Below are 17,119 nucleotides of genomic sequence, written 5' to 3' on the forward strand. Positions count from 1 at the left end.
CTCCCCTGGGACCTGCTTTGCTCACAGAACTGGCTGCACTCAGGCAAAGAGGGGTTTTCCTTCTTTCATTTTAGCAATCTAAAACTGCTGAGTTTCCCCATGGAAAACAGACACCCTCCTCAAGTGTGTGCCAAGCCCAAGTAGCCACCAAGGAGGTTCCCCTTCCCCAAGGCAGAACCACACAAGGAATGTTTCAGACACACAGGGAGTTCTACAATAAACACAACCCCAGAGTTGGCTGAAGGCAGAATTAGAGCAGCTGCTGAAGGACAGACAAGCTTTGAACTCCTTGCAGCTGAAAGCACCAAGTGGGTTGTTGGGAGGTGTGTGAGTGAGGCAAGAGTGAGGGAAGGGAAATGCAGAGAGCCCTGGGAGTGTTTCTGTGCAGACAGGCTGCTGCAAGGGCAGCGTTGGACTTCTCTGGACTTCTCCCCAGTGACCTCTCAGAGCCCCCTGAGATGTCACACAGACACCTGGGATATCACAGCCCACTCAGTGGTGTCACACAACCTGCCCTGGGATGTCACACCGCCATTCTGTGAAGTCACAGCTCTTCCCATATGCCACAAAACCACCTCGTGATTTCACACAGCGTTCTGTGATGTCACACAGCCACATTTGATGTCATAGCTCACTCTGTGATGTCACAGTCAGCACTGTGATGTCATACAACCTGTCCTGAGATGTCACACGGCTCTTCTATGATGTCACTGCCCACTCCTGGATTTCATATCACAACCATGTGGTGTCACAGTCTGCTCAGTGATGTCACAACCCTCTCTGTGATGTTGTACATCTAACCTCTGGTGTCACAGCCCTCTCTGTGATGTCACAACCCACTAAGTGATATCACCCAGACCACACTGTGATGTCATACAGCCACACTCTGAAGTCACAGCTTGCTCTGTGATGTCACAGGATCCCCTCTGTGATGCTGCAGCTGCTCAGTGACCTCACACAACAAACTCTGTCATGTCACAGCCCCAGCTGTGACCTCACACAGCCCACTCGGAGCTGTCACACAGCCCCTTTCTGACATCACAGCTGCTCTGGGGCTCCAGGACACAGCCACAGAGGTGCTGCTGGGACACAGCCCCCTCTGGCACATCCCACAGCCCCTGCCAGTGCTGAGCCCCTGGCAGCTCTGTCTGGGCCTGCTCTCTGTGTCCCTGAGCTGCCCTGGCAGGGCCCCAGCCCTGCTGGGCTGTGCTCAGGAGCTGCTCCTGGCCAGAGCTGTCTCTCTGCAGCGCTGCCCTTGCCAGGAGCTGCCTCTGGGCCAGGAGCCCGGCCCAGCTCAGCAGCACAGACACAGCACCAGCACTTTCATCACCCTCTCGGGCCTTTGGGGCTCTTGGCATCACACTCAGTCCCTCACAGTGTGCTCCAGAAACTCCTCAAGAGCTCCAAGTCAGATGGAAACACTGAAGTTTCTTGTAGTTGAAATGAGAGACACGAGTGAGAAAGCGTCCCCAGGTTCCAGGCAGAGCAGAAGACTGGAGGCCCTGATGGCAGCTGGGGACAAGCAAGGGAAAGGTGTCTGTGGTGCTGAGCAAAGCTGGATGTGTTTCAGGAATGGCAAGGGCCAAGGGCTGAGCCCCAGCCCCTGGCAAGGCAGATGCTGTCCCTCCCTCATTGCTCAGGGCTCTTCCCGGGCCACTGGCATGTGGGGATGTGCAATGCCAAGGGCAGCACCATGGGGCGGCCCCTGCCAGGCTGCTGAGCAGGGACAAGGAGGCAATGAGGCCCCAGGGCTGCCAGGGTCACTTGTCCCCTGCTGGCCTCAGGCCCAGGGCCAGCAGCCATGGCCAAAGGGCTGCACAAGTTGCCTCAGGCAGGGCCTTGCAGGTGCACAGCCCAGGGCCCTCAGCCTCTACCTGCTGCTTATGTGATGAGGCCTCCAAGCCCCATCCTGGGAGATTTTTGGTCACTCTCCATGATCTGTGAAAATGGAAACACTGGTCAAAGTTATTTTCTACCAAATCTTGCAGTGACAGAAAAAGGATCAATATGTTTAAAGTGACTAAAAGTGGATTTGGATTTGTTAGAAGGAGGAAATATTTTACAATGAGAGTGGCACAAAACTGCAGCTGCTTTTCCAGAGAAATGGATGCCCCATCCCAGGACTGCTCCATGAGCAGGAGCTCTGTGCAACCTGACACAGTGAAAGCCCCTCCCCTCCCCAAGGATGGAATTGCTGTTGTGTGGGTTCTCTGATGTGCTGGGTGCCCTCACAGTGCACCTGGCCAGAATGTCTGCTGAGGGCCAGCCAGGCTGCTGCAGTGGCACTGACCTCACAGCCATCACCATTGCAGCCATGTCCCCTGGGCCTGGCTCTCCCCTTTCCTCTGCCCCTGCCTTGTCTCTGCTGCCATGAAGAGTTGTTTCATTATTATCTTGTCCCCAAGGTGCTGGGGCCAATTGCTTCCCAGTCAGGCTCCTGGAGCAGAAGTGGCTTTTCAGAGCCCAGCCAGAAATGAGCCCTGAAGCAGCAGCTCTGCAGTGCTGGCCACCAGGCCGGGGTGCCAAGGGAGCCTTCTGGCCATGGCCTGGAAGCAGCTGCTGCTGCCAAGGTGCCTTTGGTGCCTCAGGCTGTCCCTGGCACAGCTCCCAGCACGGCACTCTGCACTTGTGCCCGAGCCCTTCCCTGGCTTGGGGCTGGCCTGGGGCTTTTCCTGCAGCAGGATCTGCCCTGGCCATGGCACAGGAAAGGCAGTTCCTGCTGGAGCAGGAGGCTGTACCTGGAATGGGCTCAAACAGCTCCAGAAAAGCCCTGTTTATTTCAAAATTGCTTCCTAGAGCACTATAGTCTAATAATTGTTATAGCTCCTCTACTGTGGAGTAAATAACTTTTTCTTTATTTACTCTGTAGTGCAAATAAATCTGTCTAATCATAAATAAATCAATCAATCACTCAGTTGTATTTGTATAAATATATCTCATACTCAATTTTTAATCTTATGGGACAAGATTTATTACGGTTCACTTCCACCTGTCCAATACATTTTACACATAAACCTTTGACAAACTCTGGGGCTGGGATTGGATCTCCTCTCTTAGAAGGAATTTAAAAGTCTAGGTGCTCTGGAGGGGTTTGAGGATCCCTGGTGGCTGCTGGGTGTCATGACTAAGCAGGAGTTTCTCCAATAAAGAAATAAAGCTTTTGCCTGAAGCTCCCACTCTGCCCGTGACAGGAAGCCCTGGGAGTGTCTGTGACATCCCGGCTCTTTGGCAGCCTGGGGACTCCTGGGAGGTCTCTGTGTAGCCCCTGGGAGTGCCTGTGACATTCCGGCTCCTGAATAGCTTGGAGGCACTTAGAATGTTGCCATGGAGCCCATCTGAGGGCTGCAACAAATCTGAAATGTAGTAGGCAACCATCACAGCCCCTGTTGCTATGGTCAGTCCCTTGGCAGCTCCATGGAGACCCCATGCCAGGGGTGGTTGCCATGGACACCAGCTCAGGCCTGGAGCCAGAGTCCGTTGCCATGGCAACCATTTGCAGTCCCATCCCCAGGCTCATGGGATCCCAGAGCCACAGAATTGGCTGAGTTGGGAGGGAGCCATGGGGATCCTCCAGTCCAACTGCTGGCCCTGCACAGGACACGCCAACAATCCCAGCCTGGGCCTGGCAGCGCTGGCCAAACGCTGCTGGAGCTCAGCCAGCCCTGGAGCTGGGAGCCTTCCCTGGGGAGCCTGTTCAGTGCCCCAGCAGCCTCGCGGGAAAAACCTTTTCCTCACATCCAGCCTAAACCTGCCCGCCTCAGCTCCAGCCGCTCCCTCCACTCCTGGCCCTGGGCACCAGAGGGAAGAGGTTCCCGCAGCCCCCAGCCAGGGACCCGCTCCCAAGGCTGCTGCCATGGCAACCAGGCCTGGCACCAACTGGGATGCTCGGTTTCCACGGGCTCGGCTTCAGAAATGGCATTGCTCAATTTCCTGCTCCTGCTGAAACTGCGCTGCTGCTCGCTTCCCTCCTACCTCCCATGGAAAGCACAAAAGGCAAAGATCCCAGGCTGGGATAAGAACAATTTATTGAGAACAGCAACGGGATAAGGAACAAACAGACACAGAAACAATTTTGGTAACAGAAAGGATAAGACAAACCATTCACAGGGAAAACTAAAATACCACCAACTGACTCTTCCTGGACACGTATTTCCTCCTGCCAAGAAAGGACACCCTTCTCTGGTGAGAGAGAGGGAGTCATTTTCCTGCCCCTGGTAATGACCTGAGATGGGATTGAATATAATGGACCATGATCACAGTCTCACATTCTTTGATCCCACATCATGACATTGCCATGGGCAGGAAAAGGTACAGGTGTCTTCCCAGCATGGATCCCAGGGAACATGGATCACCAGGTCTCTTCCCAGTGTGGATTCTCCATGGGCGAATGAAGCTGGAGCAGTGCACAAAGCTCTTCCTGTATTTTGAGGCACTTGCAGGGCTTCCCTTACCGGTGCCTCCGTTGGTGTCTGGCAAAGTTAGACCTGTCTGAGAAGCTCTTCCCACACTGGGTACACTTGTAAGGCCTCTCCCCAGTGTGGATGCGCTGGTGCCTGATGAGGTGGGAGTTTTGCTTGAAGCCCTCCCCACAGTTAGGGCAGCGGAAGGGCCTCTCATCCGTGTGAATTCGCTGGTGCAGGACAAGATTGGAGCTGCTGTGAAACCTCATCCCACACTCAGAACACTCGTAGGGCCTCTCCCCAGTGTGGATGCGCTGGTGGATGATGAGGTGGGAGCTCCTGCTGAAGCCCTTCCCACATTCCCCACACTCATAGGCCCATTCCCCAGTGTGGATCATCTGGTGGCAGATCAGGGTTTTCCTCTGTCTGAAGCTCTTCCCACACTCCAAGCACTTGTAGGGCTTCTCCCCATCCTGAAGCTGCTCATGGACCACCAGCTCAGAGCCCTGGCTGGATCTCCGGCCGCCTTCCCGGCACAGGGTGGGTCTTTCCTCCTCAGAGCACCCTGGGATGGGTTTGGAGCCCCTCCTCCTGCGGGATCTCCTGGGATTTTCCTCCCCATTGGATTCCTGCACTGTGGAGCTGCTCAAAATTGCCTCTTCCACGAGTTTCTGCCGTGGGGATTTGTTCTCCCTGGTCTCCATCCTCAGCTCCTGGTCTGGGGGAGGAAGGACAAGGAGAAGATGGGATTTGCCTCCGTGCCAGAGGGAAGGGGAAGGAGATCCCCCCAGTGCGTCCCCGGCAGGACGGCGTCGGCAGCGGGGTTGTCCTGCAGCCGGGGGCCAGGCAGGGCTGGGAGATGGAGCAGGAGAGAGGGGGGAAAGGGGCACTGAATTTCTCCTCACCTGCCTGGGTGTCATTGGAGATCTTCATCTTCTTCACAGCCTGCTTCTCCATCTCGCCAAGGTTTGGGATTGGGAAATCCTGGTTTGAGAAAAAATACAAGGAATGAGCACAATGAGTTTGATGGTTCCTCTTACCAAGCCCATCTCTAGAAGTCACCTGGGCATTTGAGGTGTCTTGGTTTGAAAGGTGTTTGCTAAGGAAGGCAGAAATCACCACTGAAATGGATAAAAATATAAGTATCCCATCCCCTCCGAATATTATAATCTTGAAACCAAAGTGCTCTCAGGTAACGTTATGGGAAAAGGAATGTAAGTTCTTTACTAAAGAAGGAAAATGAAAATGCAGCAGTATAAATGAAAAATACCAACAACAACAACAACAAAACAACCCACCAACAAAGTCAGAACCTTACAGCATGTTGGTCAGAGTGTTGGAAGCAGTCTGATTAAGTGGTGGTTGCAGTCCTCCTGGAGTGACGGATGTGGTTCTGTTGAAGCAGTGATCCCATAGAAGATTGTAGCTTACCTCTGAAGTTCCCGTGCTGTAGATGGGTCTGGTCTCTCCTCTGTGAATCCAGTGGAGAAAGACTGCCTGTGGAGTTTAGATTCTCAGATTATATCCATGCAGGAATGCTTGACTCCTCCCCTTGGGTGCAGCATCTCACAATGGGATGATGCCATTTTATCAGTCATGCAGTGAGACTCAATGGCCCATTAAGTGAAGATATCTTCCTGGAGGAAGGATGGGTGGTGGAAGAGATAAAGAACACTGCCCCACCTGGTTTTAATAGCTGGCCCATTAACAGAAGATATCCACCTGTTATGAGGGATGGCTCATGAAAGAGATAAAGAAAACGGCTTTACCAGGTTTTAACAGATGGTGATAGAATACATACTTTTGGTTACATCTTGCATTGCAACCCAGGACATGGGCTCCATAAAAACCTCCCAAACACTAAGATTCAGCCCTGAAAATGCCTCCCAGGTGTTCCCCATCTCTGGTCTCTCCCCTTTGCTGTTCAGGGTTTCCTCCCTGTCCCAGCTGCTGGGGGTCCCGCTTGTACTGGGGGTCCCCAGTCTACTCAGTCCCTGACCTCTTCAGGCTGCTGGGAGTGCCAGGAATATGAAAAGTTCCCCCTGTTTCCATCTCCTCACGTAGGGATGCTGAGACACCCCAGTATCCCCCCAAGTGGCATTTTCCATTCAGTTTTGAAGTTCTTCATTCTCCAAACATCCCCCCTCAAAAAGCACAACCCAAGAAGGACCCCCCACGATATCTGGGCCAAGTTCCCCCTCCCCGGTAACCTGTGGGATGGGGGGTGATGATCCCATAGGTGGGGGGGCTGTGAATTCAGGGAGTGCTTGACCTCGTGCTTCCTACTCCTTTCCCCGATCCTCCTTTGTCCCTCCTTCAGGCTGAAGAAGCTGCTCAAGGAGTCAGAAGCAAAACTCCAAGTCCCTTGGAGCATCAATTGGCCCCACTGAGGGCAGGGACTGCCAAAGGCTTCCCAGGGACTGGTGAGATCAGATCCTGGAGGCCAGGATTGCTGGGAGCCAAAGGCTCTGAGCAGGGAACTGCAATGCTGAGCCAGCCCTGGCTGGGTTGGAGGAAGCAGAAAGGCCAAGCCCTGAGCCCAGGCCTGGCACAGCAGGGCCTGTCCCTCAGGGGTGGCTCGGGGCTCTTTGTGGGGCAGTGGGATGTGAGGGGCAGCAAGGACAAATGCCATAAACCTGTGTGACACTCCAGATCCTTATGGAACCAAGGGGCCAGTGTGACACCATGGGAAGTTGTGGAACCAAGGGGATCATTGTGGCGCTCTTGGGCCCATGGAACCAAGGGACCAGTGGGACACTCTGGGGCCTTATGGAAACAAGAGGCCACTGTGAGCCTGCAGGGCTGTAACACCCCAGAACACTTCAATGCTGGTGGTAACCAAAGGTTCCTCTGCTTGAATTTGGCGCACAGGAGAAACAACAACCAGATCTTCTCAGCATGGACAGATGCAAAGAATATTCTTGGTAGGAAGGGACCCACAAGGACCATCAAGTCCAACTCTTAAGTGAATGGCCCCACAAGGATCAAACCCACAACCTCGGTGATGCTGGCACCATGCTCTGACCAACTGAGCTAAGAGGTCAAAATGACACAAAATTTAACTGACGAAATACAGACAATCAAGGAACTATGGCAAAGGGTTTAATACAACATCCAACTGCACAAAGAACTCTTACTATAGCCTTAACTTTGCAATCTTAGCTCATTTAACCTAAAAAGTGTTAACCCTTAAGATTTTGGGTAACATTAAGATATCCAAAAATATTCCAGGTACGTAGGATAGGAAGGAGAATAAAGAGACCAGAAAGACAGAAGATCTACAGAAAAACACTTCCAGGATGATCCCAGTCACTCCCACTACAATCTCACTCACCCCCAGTATGAGCTGGTGCACCCAGCCACCCCCAGTATGGTTCCAGTCACTCCCAGATCCTCCCAGTATGATTCCAGTCATGGCCAGAGTGACTCCCTGTCACTCCCAGGATGGGCCCAGTTGTTCCCAGTCACCTCCAGTATGGTTCCAGTCCCAGCCAGCACCTTTTCAGTCACTCCCAGTATGATCCCAGCTAGTTCCAGTAGGATCCCAGTATGACCCAGCATGGGCACAGCTGCTTCCAGGATGATCCAGCATGGTTCCAGTTGTTCCCATTTACCTGCACTGTGGTTTCAGTTTCTCCCAGTCTATCCCAGTTGCTCCTAGTCACTCCTCAGGTGCTTCCAGGCTGATTCCAGTTGCTCCCAGCCACTCTCAGTCACCCTGAGTGCAGTTCCAGTTGCTGCCAGTATGGTCCCAACATGGCCCTGGTGCTCCCACTGTGATCCCAGTAGGATGCCAGTTACCCTCAGGATGGTTCCAGTTGCTCCCTGTTCCTCCCAGCGTGATTCCAGTTGCACCCAGTTGCCCCTAGTATAGTCTCAGTCGCTTCCCAGATGATCCCAGCTGCTCCCAGCAAGGTTGCAGTCATTCCCAGCTGCCCCCAGTGTAGACCCTGTCACTCCCAGTTGTTCCCAGTTGTCCCCAGCATGGTTCCCATTGTTCCCAGTGTGTTCCCAGTCATCCCCAATATGGTCACAGACACGCCCAGTATATCCCAGCTGCCCTCAGCATGTCCATAGCCATTCCCAGACACTCCTAGTAATCCCAGTTAGGTGCTTGTTATCCCAGTATGATCTCAGGTCCAGTATATCCCAGTCAAGCTGGGATTCACTCCCTGAATTCACAGCCCCCCCATCCATGGGATCAACACCCCCCCTATCCCACAGGTTACCAGGGAGGGGGAGCACGGCCCAGATATCCTGGGGGCTTCCTGGGTTGGGCTTTTGGGGGTGATGATTGGAGAATGAAGAACACCAAGGCTGAGAAGAAAATGTCCTTTAGGGGGACATTTGGGGTTCCCAGTGGCAGCTGCTGGCAGCGGCAGCCTGGAGGAGCAGAGCCCTGTGTCCCTGAGGACCCCAAAGTGGGGAGCCCAGAGAGGGGGAGCGCCATGATTTGTGGGACCCTCAATTAAATAGAGAGGGGCAGGGGGGTCTCCTTGGACCCAATGCACCCCCAAGCAGGAAATAAGGGGAGCAGGGACCATGGGACCCAAAAAACCCCAAGCATCCGTAAGTGGGGAGATGGAAATGGGGGGAACTTTTCAAATTCCTGGCACTCACAGCAGCCTGAAGAGGTCAGGGACTGAGTAGATGGGGGATCGCCAGTACAAGCGTGACCCCCAGCAGCAGGGACAGGGGGAAACCCTGAACACCAAAAGGGAGAGAACAGAAATGGGGAACTTCTGGAAAGCATTTTCAGGGCCAAATTTTAGTGGTGTACAATTTTTATGTACCCCATGTCCTGGGTTGCAATGCAAGATGTAACCAAAAGTATGTATTCTATCACCATGTTAAAAACTAGAGGAGCAGTTTTCATTATCTCTTTTATCACCCATCCCTCATAAATGGGGGATGTCTTCTGTTAATGGGCCAGCTCTTAAAACCAGGTGGGGCAGTGTTCTTTATCTCTTCCACCACCCATCCTTCCTCCAGGGGGATATCTTCTGTTAATGGGCCATTGAGTCTCACTGCAGGACTGATAAAATGACATCATCCCATTGTGAGATGCTCCACCCAGGGGGAGGAGCCAAGCATTCCTGCATGGATATAATCTTGGAATCAGAACACCACAGGCAGTCTTTCTGCACTGGATTCCCAGAGGAGAGACCAGACCCATCTACAGCACCGGAACTTCAGAGGTAATGTACAAAATTTTATGGGATCATTGCTTCAAGAGAACCACATCCGTCACTCCAGGAGGACTGCAGCCACCATTTAATCAGACTGCTACCAGCATGCTAACCAACAGGGTATCAGGTTGTATTCTGACTCTCTCAGACTGTTGTTTTTTTGTTGGTTTTTTTCTTTTATACTGCTGCATTTTCATTTTTATTCCTTTAGTAAAGAACTATTATTTCTATTCCTATATCTTTAACTGAGATCACTTTGATTTCAAGATTATAATAATTTGGAGAGGGCTGTTGCTTACATTTTTATCAATTTCAATGGGGGTTTCTGCTTTCCTTAGAAAACACCTTTCCTTTCAAACCAAGACACCCCAGATGCCCTGGTGACTTCTAGAGGGACTTGGACAGAGGGACCTTCAAACTCAACGTGCTCATTCCTTGTTGTCTCCCGAACCAGGATTTCCCAATCCCAGACCTTGGCTGGATGGATGAGAAGGCTGCAAGGAAGAGGAAGATCTCCCAGGACACCCAGGCAGGTGAGGAGGAAGTCAGTGCCCCTTTCCCCCTCTCTCCTGCTCCATCTCCCAGCCCAGCCTGGCCCCCGGCTGCAGGACAACCCCGCTGCCGACGCCGTCCTGCCGGGGACGCACTGGGGGGATCTCCTTCCCCTTCCCTCTGGCACGGAGGCAAATCCCATCCTCTCCTTGTCCTTCCTCCCCCAGACAAGAAGCTGAGGATGGAGACCAGGGAGTACAAATCCCTGCGGCACAACCTCGTGGACAAGGCCGTTCTGAGCAGCTCCACAGTGCAGGAATCCAACAGGGAGGAAAATCCCCAGAGATCCCGCAGGAGGAGGAGCTCCAAACCCATCCCAGGGTGCTCTGAGGAGGAAAGACCCACCCTGTGCCGGGAAGGCGGCCAGAGATCCAGCCAGGGCTCTGAGCTGGTGGTCCATGAGCAGCTTCAGGATGGGGAGAAGCGCTACAAGTGCTTGGAGTGTGGGAAGAGCTTCAGCCAGAGCAACAGCCTGATCCGCCACAGGATGATCCACACTGGGGAATGGGCCTATGAGTGTGGGGAATGTGGAAAGGGCTTCAGCTGCATCTCCCAGCTCATCATCCACCAGCACATCCACACTGGGGAGAGGCCCTACGAGTGTTCTGATTGTGGGAAGAGGTTTCACAGCAGCTACAATCTTGTCCAGCACCAGCCGATTCACACGGATGAGAAGCCCTTCCGCTGTCCTGACTGTGGGGAGGGCTTCAAGCAAAACTCCCACCTCATCAGGCACCGGCGCATCCACACTGGGGAGAGGACCTATGAGTGTGGGGAATGTGGGAAGAGCTTCAGAAACAGGTCCGACCTCAATACACACAAACGTATCCACACTGGGGAGAGACCCTACGAGTGTCCCCAGTGTGGGAAGAGCTTCACCCAGAGCTCTCACTTGACCAGACACCAACGGAGGCACCAGTAAAGGAAGCTCTGCCAGTGCCCCAAGTGCAGGAAGAGCTTTCTCCACAGCTCCAGCTTCATCCCCCCTTGGAGAATCCACATTGGGAAGAGACCCGGTGATCCATGTTCCCTGGGATCCATGCTGGGAACACACCTGTCCCTCTTCCTGCCCATGGCAATGACATGATGAGAGATCAAAGAACATGAGAGTCTGACCATGGCCCTGTCATATTCAATCCCATCTCAGATCATTGCCAGGGGCGGGAAAAGGACTCCCTCTCTCTCACCAGAGGAGAAGAGTGTCCTTTCTTGGCAGGAGGAAATATGTGGCCAGGAAGACCCAGTCGGTGGCATTATAGTTTTCCCTGTGAATAGATTGTCTTATCCCTTCTGTTATCCAAATTGTTTCTATTCCTGTTTGTTCCTTATCTTGTTGCTGTTCTAAATAAATTGTTCTTATTCCAGCCTGGGATCTTTGCCTTTTGTGCTTTCCATGGGAGATGGGAGGGAAGAGAGCGGCAGTGCAGTTTTAGTCGGAGCAGGAAATTGGGGAATGCCATTCCTGAAGCCCAGCCCATGGAAACCGAGCATCCCAGCTGGTGCCAGGCCTGGTTGCCATGGCAGCAGCCTTGGGAGCGGGTCCCTGGCTGGGGGCTGCGGGAACCTCTTCCCTCTGGTGCCCAGGGACAGGAGTGGAGGGAGCGGCTGGAGCTGAGGCGGGCAGGTTTAGGCTGGATGTGAGGAAAAGGTTTTTCCCCGAGGCTGCTGGGGCACTGAACAGGCTCCCCAGGGAAGGCTCCCAGCTCCAGGGCTGGCTGAGCTCCAGCAGCGTTTGGCCAGCGCTGCCAGGCCCAGGCTGGCATTGTTGGGGTGTCCTGTGCAGGGCCAGCAGTTGGACTGGAGGATCCCCATGGCTCCCTCCCAACTCAGCCAATTCTGTGGCTCTGTGATCCCATGAGCCTGGGGATGGGACTGCAAATGGTTGCCATGGCAATGGGCTCTGGCTCCAGGTCTGAGTCAGGCACAGACAGGGGCTCCACAGAGACCTCCCAGGGGTTTCTGGGGATGCTGAAGAGCCGTGTGCTCAGACACAGTCACAGCAATTCCATGGTGACATCCCAGGGGACCCTGGGCTGCAAAGGCACCGCTCTGTCACAGGCACTCCCGGGGGCTCCACGGTGACATCCCAGGAGTCCCCAGGCTGCCAAAGAGCCGGGATGTCTCAGACACTCCCAGGGCTTCCTGTCATGGGCAGAGTGGGAGCTGCAGGCAAAAACTTTATTTCTTTATTGGAGAAACCCCTGCTGGGTCATGAGGTGGAGAAATGACACCCAACAGTCACCAGGGATCCTCAAACACCTCCGGGATGCCTCGACTTTTAAATTCCTTCTAAGAGAGGAGACTGAAAGCAGCTGGACTCAATCCCAGCCCCAGACTTTGTCAAAGGTTTATGTGTAAATATTTGACAGGTGGAACTGAACCGTAATGCAATTTGTCCCACAGGATTAACAATGGAATATATATATATATCTTATACAGATATATATATATATATATATTATATCAGATATATTATACAAATACAACTGTGACTGATTCTGAACAAGATTTATTTACAGCACAGAGTAAATAAAAAAAAGAGTTATTTACTCCAGAGTAGAGGAGCTATAACAATTATTAGACTATAGTGCTCTAGGAAGCAATTTTGTAGTAAACAGGGCTTTGGTGGAGTTGTTTGAGCTCATTCCAGGCACAGCCTCCTGCTCCAGCAGGAACTGCCTTTCCTGTGCCATGCCCAGGGCAGATCCCGCTGCAGGAAAAGCCCCAGGCCAGCCCCAAGCCAGGGAAGGGCTCGGGCACAAGTGCAGAGTGCCGTGCTGGGAGCTGTGCCAGGGACAGCCTGAGGCACCAAAGGCACCTTGGCAGCAGCAGCTGCTTCCAGGCCATGGTCAGAAGGCTCCCTTGGCACCCCGGCCTGGTGGCCAGCACTGCAGAGCTGCTGCTTCAGGGCTCATTTCTGGCTGGGCTCTGAAAAGCCACTGCTGCTCCAGGAGCCTGACTGGGAAGCAATTGGCCCCAGCACCTTGGGGACAAGATAATAATGAACAAACTCTTCATGGCAGCAGAGACAAGGCAGGGGCAGAGGAAAGGGGAGAGCCAGGCCCAGGGGACATGGCTGCAATGGTGATGGCTGTGAGGTCAGTGCCACTGCAGCAGCCTGGCTGGCCCTCAGCAGACATTCTGGCCAGGAGGGTTGTGAGGGCACCCAGCACATCAGAGAACCCACACAACAGGAATTCCATCCTTGGGGAGGGGAGGGGCTTTCACTGTGTCAGGTTGCACAGAGCTCCTGCTCATGGAGCAGTCCTGGAATGGGGCATCCATTTCTCTGGAAAAGCAGTTACAGTTTTGTGCCACTCTGATTGTAAAATATTTCCTCCTTCTAACAAATCCAAATCCACTTTTAGTCACTTTAAAAATATTGATCCTTGTTGTGTCATTGCAAGATCTGGGAGGAAATAACTTTGACCAGTGTTTCCATCTTCACAGACCTTGGAGAGGACCCAAAAATCTCCCAGGATGGGATTTGGAGGCCTCATCACATAAGTAGCAGGTAGAGGCTGAGGGCCCTGGGCTGTGAAGCTGCAAGGCCCTGCCAGAGGCAACTTGTGCAGCCCTTTGGCCATGGCTGCTGGCCCTGGGCCTGAGGCCAGCAGGGGACAAGTGACCCTGGCAGCCCTGGGGCCTCATTGCCTCCTTGTCCCTGCTCAGCAGCCTGGCAGGGGCCGCCCCATGGTGCTGCCCTTGGCATTGCACATCCCCACATGCCAGTGGCCCGGGAAGAGCCCTGAGCAATGACGGAGGGACAGCATCTGCCTTGCCAGGGGCTGGGGCTCAGCCCTTGTCCCTTGGCATTCCTGAAACACATCCAGCTTTGCTCAGCACCACAGACACCTTTCCCTTGCTTGTCCCCAGCTGCCATCAGGGCCTCCAGTCTTCTGCTCTGCCTGGAACCTGGGGACGCTCTCTCACTCGTGTCTCTCATTTCAACTACAAGAAACTTCAGTGTTTCCATCTGACTTGGAGCTCTTGAGGAGTTTCTGGAGCACACTCTGAGGGACTGAGTGTGATGCCAAGAGCCCCAAAGGCCCGAGAGGGTGATGAAAGTGCTGGTGCTGTGTCTGTGCTGCTGAGCTGGGCCGGGCTCCTGGCCCAGAGGCAGCTCCTGGCAAGGGCAGCGCTGCAGAGAGACAGCTCTGGCCAGGAGCAGCTCCTGAGCACAGCCCAGCAGGGCTGGGGCCCTGCCAGGGCAGCTCAGGGACACAGAGAGCAGGCCCAGACAGAGCTGCCAGGGGCTCAGCACTGGCAGGGGCTGTGGGATGTGCCAGAGGGGGCTGTGTCCCAGCAGCACCTCTGTGGCTGTGTCCTGGAGCCCCAGAGCAGCTGTGATGTCAGAAAGGGGCTGTGTGACAGCTCTGAGTGGGTTGTGTGAGGTCACAAATGGGGCTGTGACATGCCAGAGTTTGTTGTGTGAGGTCACTGAGCAGCTACGGTATCACAGAGGGGACTGTGTGACATCACAGAGCTGATTGTGACATCAAAGAGAGGACTGTGACATTAGACATTAGATATATGACACCACAGAGCAGGCTGTGCCACCACTGATTGATTGTGTGACATCACTGAGCAGACTGTGACACCACATGGTGGTGATATGAAATCCTAGAGTGGGCAGTGACATCATAGAAAAGCCATGTGACATCTCAGGACAGGTTGTATGACATCACAGTGCTGACTGTGACATCACAGAGTGAACAATGACATCAAATGTGGCTGTGTGACATCACGAGGTGGTTTTGTGGCATATGGGAAGAGCTGTGACTTCACAGAAAGGTGGTGTGACATCCTGGGGCAGGTTGTGTGACACCACTGAGTGGGCTGTGATATCCCAGGTGTCTGTGTGACATCTCAGGGGGCTCTGAGAGGTCACTGGGGAGAAGTCCAGAGAAGTCCAACGCTGCCCTTGCAGCAGCCTGTGTGCACAGAAACACTTCCAAGGCTCTCTGCATTTCCCTTCCCTCACTCTTGCCTCACTCACACACCTCCCAACAACCCACTTGGTGCTTTCAGCTGCAAGGAGTTCAAAGCTTGTCTGTCCTTCAGCAGCTGCTCTAATTCTGCCTTCAGCCAACTCTGGGGCTGTGTTTATTGTAGAACTCCCTGTGTGTCTGAAACATTCCTTGTGTGGCTCTGCCTTGGGGAAGGGGAACCTCCTTGGTGGCACCTTGGGCTTGGCACACACTTGAGGAGGGTGTCTGTTTTCCATGGGGAAACTCAGCAGTTTTAGATTGCTAAAATGAAAGAAGGAAAACCCCTCTTTGCCTGAGTGCAGCCAGTTCTGTGAGCAAAGCAGGTCCCAGGGGAGTGAGGAGAGACAGGATGGGGCTGGGGAATGTGGAGCAAGGTTGCCCCCACTGGGTCAGACCTCAAGGCACAGCTTCTCTGACCTGGCCAGACCTCCTTAGGAGAGACCCTGGATCAATATCCATCACTGAATGCTGCAATCACCTCTGCTCTAAAGAGAACAGGAATAAAAGACACCTTTAAAATAGGAACAGATATTTCTTAGAAGCTCTTTGAACTATTTCTCCATAAGTATTGTAGGAAACTTTCCTAAGAACGGAGCAAGACCAGAGGGAAATCAAGGCACAGCCATGGTTTGTTAGGACTTGCTTGATCCTAATGAGCCCTGTGGTGCATTTGGAGCTGAGCCCTTGAACCTCAGGGCCTGAGAGGAGATTGCACAAACCTTTCCAGGAGTCCAAGTCAGAGGAAAAACCCAAAGTGTCTCCAAGAATTAATGGGTACCACTGAGGTCCATCCCCAACACAGGCTCCTCATGGACTCCTTGGAGGAGAGAACTGGAGGCCAGGATTGCAAAAAAACCTCCCAGAGACTCAGTGTGGGAAGGAAAATCCAAAGTAGCTGAAAAAGCCCTGAGTATCTCAAAGTATTGATGAGCCCCACTGAGTGTCAATGCAAAGCTCCCAAGGGACTCGTTAAAGCAGATAATTGGGGCCAGGATTGCACAAACTTCTCAGAGACTCAGTGTGGGAAGGAAAAAGGAAAGTGCCTTAAGAACCTGAAGTACCTCGAAGCATTAATGAGCCCCACTGAGTGTTGTTACTGACAAAGGCTCTCAAGGGACTAATTACAGCAGATAATTGGAGGCCAGGATTGCACAAAGCTCTCAGAGACTCCAAAGCAAAAGCCAAAGTCCTTTGAAAAAGCTGCAGTCCCTGGGAGCATGAAGGAGCCCCCAGGGCCATTCCTGAGCAAGGCTCCCCAGGGACTCCTTCCAGCAGATCCCTGAGGCCACTGGCATGTGGGCTAGGGGGGATGCTGAGGGCAGGCCAAGGGGGTGACAGTGGCCAGCCTTGCTGGGGCTGTGCCAGGAGGCCCCAGGGCCTCAGGACAAGGTGTCTCCTCACAGCCCTTGCTGGCACAGCATTGGCTGCTGTGGCCCAGGGCACCAAGCCTTGGCTTCTCTTTGTCCCCAGCTGTCATCAGTGCCTCCAGTTCTCTGCTCTGCCTGGGGCCTGGGGACACTTTCTCAGTCACATCCCTCAGTGGGACCCATTAAAAGTGAAAGAAACTTTGGAGTGTGATTCTGACTTGGAGTTCTTGAGAGCTTTCTTCCCCTCCCTGTCAGGGACTGATGTTCAGGGCCTCAGCACAAAGCCCCAAGAGGCTCATTAAAGTCCTGCTGCTGTGTCTGTGCTGCTGAGCTGGGCCGGGCTCCTGGCACAGAGGCAGCTGCTGGAAACCAAGAAGAGCTTCAAAAGCACATTTCTCTTGCTGAGCAGCTCTTCTGCCAGCCCAGCAGGGCTGGGGCACTGCCTGCAGCCACCCTGGGCACAGCCCAGAGGCACAGAGAGCTTCAATCAGTCAGGGCTGGGAAGGGGCTGGGAAGTGCCTGGGGCAGAATCCCTGCCAGCCCTTGGCACAGGAAGCCTCTGGCTGCAGGACAATGCAGCTGCAGCTCCTGGAGGCATCTCCTAAAGCTGGAACATGCCA

At 53.5% G+C, this 17,119-nt stretch overlaps 2 protein-coding genes across 2 annotated transcripts in view; one reads left to right on the plus strand and one right to left on the minus strand.

The window, feature by feature from the left end:
- Positions 1–17,119, plus strand: part of LOC147647145 (uncharacterized) — a 446,158-nt gene that overhangs the window by 252,428 nt on the left and 176,611 nt on the right. The gene's annotated exons all lie outside the window — the stretch shown is intronic.
- The window catches only part of LOC147647150 (uncharacterized), a 264,237-nt gene that overhangs the window by 178,340 nt on the left and 68,778 nt on the right, over positions 1–17,119 (minus strand). Inside the window, 1 exon segment of the mRNA XM_086872415.1 lies at positions 4,485–4,926. Coding sequence (XP_086728541.1) covers positions 4,485–4,926 — 442 coding nt within the window.

The sequence above is a fragment of the Cyanistes caeruleus genome, unplaced genomic scaffold (genome assembly GCF_971803275.1).
Source record: "Cyanistes caeruleus unplaced genomic scaffold, bCyaCae1.hap1.1 HAP1_SCAFFOLD_65, whole genome shotgun sequence".
Taxonomy (NCBI): Eukaryota; Metazoa; Chordata; class Aves; order Passeriformes; family Paridae; genus Cyanistes; species Cyanistes caeruleus.